Source organism: Zingiber officinale, chromosome 1A (genome assembly GCF_018446385.1).
Source record: "Zingiber officinale cultivar Zhangliang chromosome 1A, Zo_v1.1, whole genome shotgun sequence".
Lineage (NCBI taxonomy): Eukaryota > Viridiplantae > Streptophyta > Magnoliopsida > Zingiberales > Zingiberaceae > Zingiber > Zingiber officinale.
In genome coordinates, this window is record NC_055987.1 from 151,341,380 (window position 1) to 151,349,527 (window position 8,148).

At 35.5% G+C, this 8,148-nt stretch overlaps 1 protein-coding gene across 1 annotated transcript; it reads left to right on the forward strand.

Moving 5' to 3' along the window:
* Positions 1 to 879: 879 nt before the first annotated feature.
* On the forward strand, positions 880 to 2,955 carry LOC122005062 (MADS-box protein AGL72-like). The gene is made up of 4 exons (XM_042559972.1): positions 880 to 1,029; positions 1,145 to 1,284; positions 1,734 to 1,803; positions 2,812 to 2,955. Exons 1-4 carry the CDS (start codon positions 880 to 882, stop codon positions 2,953 to 2,955), a joined length of 504 nt encoding a protein of 167 aa, XP_042415906.1.
* Positions 2,956 to 8,148: the final 5,193 nt, after the last annotated feature.

Here is an 8,148-nt window from a genome sequence, read left to right on the forward strand (position 1 = left end):
CGCATAGATAAAGCCTTTTAAATAAATTTAATATTTAATTTCCTTATAGTAACCCTAGGTTTAACCAAAAGGAACAATCGAATCACAAATTTGAAAAACAAAAAAAACACAAACTCGAATCACAAATTCGAAACCTAGAATCATATGCTTCTTGTGTTTGGTATTTCAAAATCCATATAAAGAAAACTAGTATGATGCGGAATAGAATTACTAGTTATACCTTTCTTTCACTGCAAGAAAAACCCTCATAGACATCGGTGGAATAACAATGGTTTTAAGCAAAAATCGATGTTTTTGAGTATTTTACACCATTTTTTCCAAAAACCGGTGTCTATAAGCGTAGATTTTCGCTCATAGACATCAGTTTTTTAAGTTGATGTCTATGAGCGCCTTTTTTTCATTAATAGACACCGATTTTAACAACGGTTTTTAAAACCCGGTGTCTATGATAAAATAAAATAATTTAATTGTCCCACCAATACTTAGCCGAAATTTACAACACTTCACTCTTCCTTCCAAACCTAAACCTATATCACGCCGTCGACCGTATATCGTCTCAACGCCGCCACCAATTTCCTCCTCGCCACTACCCATACGACCATCTCTCTCAGCCTCATCTTCCTCTTCCCCTTCCTTTGGGTGAGAAGAGGCTGCCTGTGTGGCTTGGAGTCATCGCCGGGTCGCTAGAAGTCGCCCTCCTCCACTCTTTCTCGATCCCATATCTGGTAACCTCGATTCCTCATCTCCTTCTTCCGATTTGATCCCTCCTTGTCGATCCTCGCATGGCCAGGACTGATCAGAGCTCCTTGCTCGCTGATTTTGCTGCTCGCAGTAGGATTCGGCGCTGCCTCCAGGTGTGTTATCGACTAATCGGTCGACATGGTGAGGGGGAAGACGCAGATGAGGAGGATAGAGAACCTGGCCAGCCGGCAGGTAACCTTTTCCAAGCACCGGAGAGGCCTTCTGAAGAAGGCCTTTGAGCTCTCCGTGCTCTGCGATGCCGAGCACCAAATGTCAAGTATTCCCCAAGTACTCCTTATGGTTATCGATTTGTGAACCGGGTAACAAATGTCAAGTATTTTTGTCTTTCATCCAAAATGAAAGTACTAGTGCTTCCATACTTGACCAATTTGAGCTTGATCAGGAGTTAAATGCATATTTTGCATTTTTGTTCGAACTTATTGCTGGGAGGGGACCTTCTATGGGTTTGAATGTTAACCTTAGCCGATATGATCTGTTTCATGGCCATCTCTTCATTGCTGACTCTGGAAGACTTGGCATTCTGTAAGTAGAAAATGATTTTCCAATTTCTCAGCAAATTTATGGCTTTCTTATTGTTTGAAATTCTGTGTTCTTCTGCAGTGCTCACTCTATTTTCATGCTCCTTTTGTCAGAGTAACAAGTGTTTTCAAGGAATAGTAGCAAACATAGAACGTGCCTTAGTGTTTGTGATGCCTATGCAAATTTAAGTAGAAAAAAATAAAGAATTAAACTAAAATGATTTATCTCTTGGTAAATGATCACAGGCTACTGAAGTCGCTACTGAAGTCCTTCCTCATCTTCGACAGTTTCATCTTCTTGAACTCTTGATTGCAAGTATTAATTGATTGATGCATACAATGTGTTTGATGAGTTTCCTCAAACACTACCTTGACTTGATTTTATCATTTTTGTTTGCATGATTCTCTTGAGTGGTAAATGCTAGTTACTGTCACTTGTGGTATCAATTCTAGTTTGCCCCTAACACAATTTCATATGCCAATAGTAGTTTTTGTGGTTGTTGTTGTTGTGATGCAGCTCAAGGTGCGGCTATGAGGCTACTTGTGAAAATGACACTTCCACCAAAATCACATGAACAAAGAAAATCCGGCAGATTTAGTTCATTTAAGATGCAGAGAGGGTGCTATACCCATCAACAAGATGAAATGATGACATTTAACTTTTCCTTATGAGATGAAATATTCTAGTTGATTGGCTAGTTATCTTGAAGTGTCGTGTTAATTTTAATTAATTAAATAGTTGAAACTGGAATGGTTTAAAGAAAGCTTATTGGTGTGTTATGGAAGAGTCTTGACAAAATGAAATTTCTCAAGTTAATGGGATATTTTACCAGCTCACTGTTGACTCATTTAATACCCTCAGTAACACCATGTCAACCTCATGCCAAATAATTTTGTCCATGGTTCCAATTCCATGTAGAAAAGTAAATCATGGGTCATCTCAAAAGGGAATGTGAAGACTATTATAGCTAAGCAAATCATAAGAGAAGAACATATTTTCTGACTATAATAAAAAAAATACTAAAACTAATGCTTGTCGTTGCACCATATGCGTGAAGTTTATTATCCTGCTGTTCTTTTATGAGTGTGTGATCATATTTTCAGCTTGGTATATGAAAAAACTACATGGTTGCATTGCCTATTTTCATATGATTGAAAACATGCCATAAGTTTTTACTTTTAAAACTGGAATAATAACTTTTTGCTTACATATTTTTATGGCATTTCCTCTGCATTCATTGTTTATGGTTAAGTTGTTTTAAGTTTTTTCTCCTCTGTTTCCCAATTAGTCTATGAATTTTGGTTTTTGTCATTTCTCAGTTTTATGTATGAATTAAGCATGTTTAATTGTGAAAAAAAATCCTCTTTTCTTTAGTGTGTTTCTATTATTCAAGACCCATGTATATATTGTCTTTATTAGTGATGTGAGGGTATGCAGCCAAGAGGAACATGTATTCTTCAATTCTATTTTAGCATGCATTTGGTCGAAAAGTATTGTGGCATTGTTAAATTATTACATAATTTATTGCAGAATGTTCACCATGCCGGTCAACCAATGCCTGGTGAGGAGCAAGAAGATATAGTCATGACCAGTACCCAGAATAACCTATTAAATATGAAGTGCCCTTTGACAGGAAAGCCTGTTACAGAATTGCAAAATCCTGCCCACTGGTAAAGTAGTGCTTCACTCTTTACCAAAGTTTTGTAGTTATGTTTTTATCCAATATAAATTAAAATTCCCTAATTTTTTGTTTGTTAGTAATGAAAGATGAAAATATAACGGTCAAGTGAGATTGTTTCATATGTACAAAGCCATTTTTTTTTCTTTGTGAATGAACAAATATTAAACGGTTCACAAGTTAACTAAAAACAACTATTTTAAGTGATCTTCTTTCTTAAAATGCGAGCTTGGTTTCCTTGGAAATCATGTTCCTTCTTGAACCATATTCAATTTGGCATGAGTCCTTATTTGATTAGTTGCGAACTATGAATTGATATGTTAATGTCGTAGACAACATTCCATAGCAATTTTGATTACCAATGGTAGTCTTTAGATTTAGCAGAGAGTTTTAAGCTTAAACAAATGGTATATCTGTTTTGACTGCATATTGGGCTACTGTTGCTAGTTTTAAAATTTTGTTCTATTTGGCAATACATATGCAAGTTTTGTATCTTCTGCAATTATGTGATGCCTAATAAGAGTTATTCTACAGGCTGATAAGCTCCTTCAGAATGAAAAAGAAAACATAAGGTTGAATGAAAGCTTGTAATTGATGCAGCTGAAATACGCATCTCGGGAGAATGTTTTCAAAACATTGCAAGATAAGTAAAGTTCGTCAACCCAGTGCAAAAAAGTAAAGTTAGTCATAACAAAGTTGTAGTGACCAAATTGTCCACATACTTTTATTAGTCTAGCTTATGAGGAACTTGAATGGCCTCAAGAAGATGATCCAACTGATAGTAATTGAACCAAATGAAGATAGTGTGAATAAATTATTTTATATATTCCAAGAAAAATTATAATAATCTATTATACACCATACATCACTATATTTAGCTTCTTTCAAATCAGTTGCCTTATAATAGATTATTTCAAATGTGCAGATCAAAGAAGCTGAGCAAACAAGTAAAAATTACCAGCAAAAGGTTACTTATCTCATTTTCAATCTCTATTTGAGTAGAATTTATAGCATCTTTAATTTTCCTTATGTAAGCAACAAACTGCTTTATATCCATATTGACTATTTTATTCTATTTAGGTAAGAGAACAACCAAGAAGGATGTTGCAAAGTTCCCAAAGGCTCCAGTGGCTCCTTTAAGATGGAGGCCTCCTTTACAAAGAATCACCAATCAGTTATCACCCTCAGGACATCAAACAAGCAGAGGTGCCCATCCAGTAATAGATAAAGAGAATTGTCTATTAACAAATAAAACTACTGGGGAAGATTTAGTTAAATCTCTGCACATATCAAGAAGGATAACGTTGGCACCAGTAAGAAGAATATTTGTGTACTATCTATTACCTTTTGATGTTGTAAGAAGAATAGTTATGTGTAATTTGTGGATACTGACTTAATGTGCATAATATCTATTATCTTTTTATGTTGTAAGAAGAATATTTATGTGTTGGTTATATGGATATTGACTTGGTGTGTTTAGATACATCGATACATTTTTATTTGTGATTTTCTTAGTGAATTAATAATATTAACTTAATTTTATGATTTGCTTGGTGATAATATTAGTTTTTCACTATTTCGGAAATCGAATTTGTGTCGTTAAACAATACTGATATTACATCAGTTTTCCACTCCTGCAAAACCGGTGTCATTAACTAATATTACATCGGTCGTATATCGCTGCCAAAACTGGTGTTATTAACATATAATATTACATCGGTTTTACACCCGATGTCGTTAAGTGATACTACACCGGTTATAACCCAATGTCTAAAATGGTAGACCTTTTACATCGCCTTCATAGACATCGGTCGAAAATGTAATAGATAGCGGTGGAAAACCGATGTCTATGAGGGTTTTTCTTGTAGTATTTGTAAGCAACAACCTCTTGATCTTCTATCGTATTCCTCTTCTTATGTCGGACGTTGTGTGGGCAACGATCTACTAAGATGAGAACCACCAAGACAACTTCCTTCTTGCAAGTTTCGGCCACCAACCTTCAAGCTCCAAGGGATGCAAGAGTAAAGCCTCCTTTCTCTCCTTCTCCAAGCAAAATCTAGCCACCACAAGAACTCCTAGAGATGATGTGGTTCGGCCACAAGAAGAAGGGAGGAGAGGATGATTAGGGTCGGCCACACCAAGGAAGAAAAGAGAGAGGAATAATAGATGATATGTTGTATTTAGGTGAGGCACCTCTACCCTCTCTTTTATATTCCTTGGTCTTGGAAAATAAGGAAAGTTTTAATAAAAACTTCCTTATTCTCTTTGCCAATTAAAGGAAAATTTAATTAAAATTTCCTTTAATTCTTTATCATGGTCAGCCACATCAATTGCTCCAAATAAGGCATGTTTTAAACACAAAATTAAAACTTCCTTATTTGTTTCCAGAAATTTTAAAATAAAAATTTCTCTATTAATTTTCCCTTCATAGTTGGTTATAATAGGAAATTTTATAAATTAAAATCTCTCTTATTAAAACATGTGGATGGTTTCCAAAAAAGAAAGTTTTCTTTTAAAATTAAAATCTTCCTCTCAATCTACAAATAAGGAAAGATATCAAATCTTTTCTTAATCTTTTATAGAAACTATAATAGGAAAGATTTAATTTTAAGACTCTCTTTTAAATCATGAAGATGGTTACAAAAAGGGAAAGTTTTATAAAAAATTAAAAATTTTCTTTTAACTATAAATAAGGAAAGATATCAAACCTTTCACTTAATATTTTGTAGAAAGTTATAAAAGGAAAAAATTTAAATTTTTAACTCTCTTTTAAAACCATGGTATTCACATAAGAACAAATTTTAAAAATAAAATTCTTTTATTTTATATGGCCGGCTACACCAAGCTTAGGCTCCAAGCTATGGCCGGCCACCCTACTTGGCTCAAGCCTTTGGCTTGGCCGGCCCAAGCTTGCTTGGCCGACCACCTAAGGGTGGGTAGGAAGAGGGTATTTGGTGGATATAATTCTCTATATATAAGAGGCTATGATCGGGACCGAGAGGAGGAATTGATTTTGGTCTCCCGATGAAATTAAGCTTCCCGTGTTCGCCCCGAACACCTAACTTAATTTCATCAATAATAATTCATACCACTAAAGAATTATTATTGAACTACCACACCAATCCCAAATTACATTTTGGGGCTCCTTCTTATCATGAGTGTGTTAATCTCCCTGTGTTTAAGACGTCGAATGTCCACTAATTAAATGAGTTACTGACAACTCACTTTAATTAATATCTTAGTCCAAGAGTAGTACCATTCAACCTTATCGTCATGTCAGACTAAGTCCACCTGTAGGGTTTACATGACAATCCTTATGAGCTCCTCTTGGGGACATTATCAATCTAGATTACTAGGACACGGTTTTCTTCTATAATCAATAACACACACTATAAATAATATCATTTCTAACTTATCGGGCCTCTTGATTTATCGAACTAAATCTCACCCATTGATAAGTCAAAGAAATAAACACTAGATATATGTGTTTGTTATTATATCAGGATTAAGAGCACACACTTCCATAATAACAAAGGTCTTGTTCTTTTATTCAGTCAGTATAAAAAGAACTTACCTTAAATGGTCTTGCTCAATACACTCAAAGTGTACTAGTGTAATTTTATAGTTAAGATAAACTAATACCAAATTACACTACGACTATTCCAATGGTTTGTTCCTTTCCATTTTAGTCGTGAGCTACTGTTTATAATTTATAATGAATTGATAACATGATCTTCTGTGTGTGACACCACACACCATGTTATCTACAATATAAATTAATTGAACAACTACACTTAGCATATAAATATAGACATTTGACTAATATGATTCTTTATTTCAAAAGAAAATATTTACATAAGGCTAGGCTTTTAGTATACACTCTAACACGAAGAAGCACAAATTCTCAAAGTATTGTCGCTTATCATTCCGCTTTGCACAGAAAACGGGTTACCGGACCGATTGTCCATTTGTCGTGGTTAGGCAACGATCGAGCGGCATTGGTTGATGCGCCGATCAGATGTTAGGGACTGAACACTTCGATCGGACATAGAAATCGCCAAGGAACCAGCTGTCCAGTCAGTCAGACCTGTAGCCTCCTTCAACTAGACTTGAGGGGGAGACTTGTAATGCAGTGATAAGAGAGAGCCCACCTGTCACGGGTCAAGTGACACGATGTCGATCAAAGTCAAGGTGGCCAACGTCGGGGCTTACGGAAAGAGTCTCGACCAAAGGTGGTTGTCTGGTTATCCCGGTCAGCAAAGGAGTAGCCGAGCGGATCACCCATTCGGTCAGATGAATGGGCACCATGGGTCGGTCAGACGAATGACCATCATGGGTCGGTCGACCGAATGGACAAACCCGTAGCCGATTATTTCAGTCGGCAGGAAAATGAGCTGCTCGGACCGCCCGTCCGGCGCAAGAAATGACATTACACAGGGGGAGACGAGAAAACAATATAGAACACTCCGTCTATCATTAAATATGAAGAAGCCAAGATAAAGAAGAACATTCCATCTATTATTAATGTACGGAAGTCAAGACAAAGAAGTCTTCCTCTCCTCTGGCAATTAATATGATTAAATACGAGCAGACGAACGATCATAAAGAAAGGTATAAAAGAGTACGTCAGGTATGAGAAAAGGCAAGATTTTCCTATTTCATGATTATATTTTCTCTTCCTAATTCTAACTTGAGCGTCTGAGGACCAACGCAAGAGACCCCTTCCTCAGTTTGATTTTGTTTTGTGGGATTGAGGTCTTCATCCTGTCAGTAGTCACCACATCCTCAGCTTTCTAGCTTCCCTCATTCGGATAGGATAAGATAGAATACAACGTGTTTAGGATAAATTTCGAATTTAAAATTTATATTGTATAAATATTACTTAGTAGCTGTTATAATATGTAAAAAAAATACTTTAAAACAGTTGCAAAAGCTATTATGTAGTTCCTACTTCCTACACCTCTAAACTCTAAATTCATCCTAAACACGTTATAGTAATTATTGATAGTTTTTACATATTGTAGCAGCTATTTGATATCTTCTAAATTCTAAACTCACGTTAAATACGTTATAATAGCTATTTAGTAGCTTCTGTATGTTATAGCAACTATCGGTAGTTGTACAACAACGTTAAATTAAAGGACTATTTTTGAGATAAAATCATTGAAGGAGTGTCGATTTGATTTGAT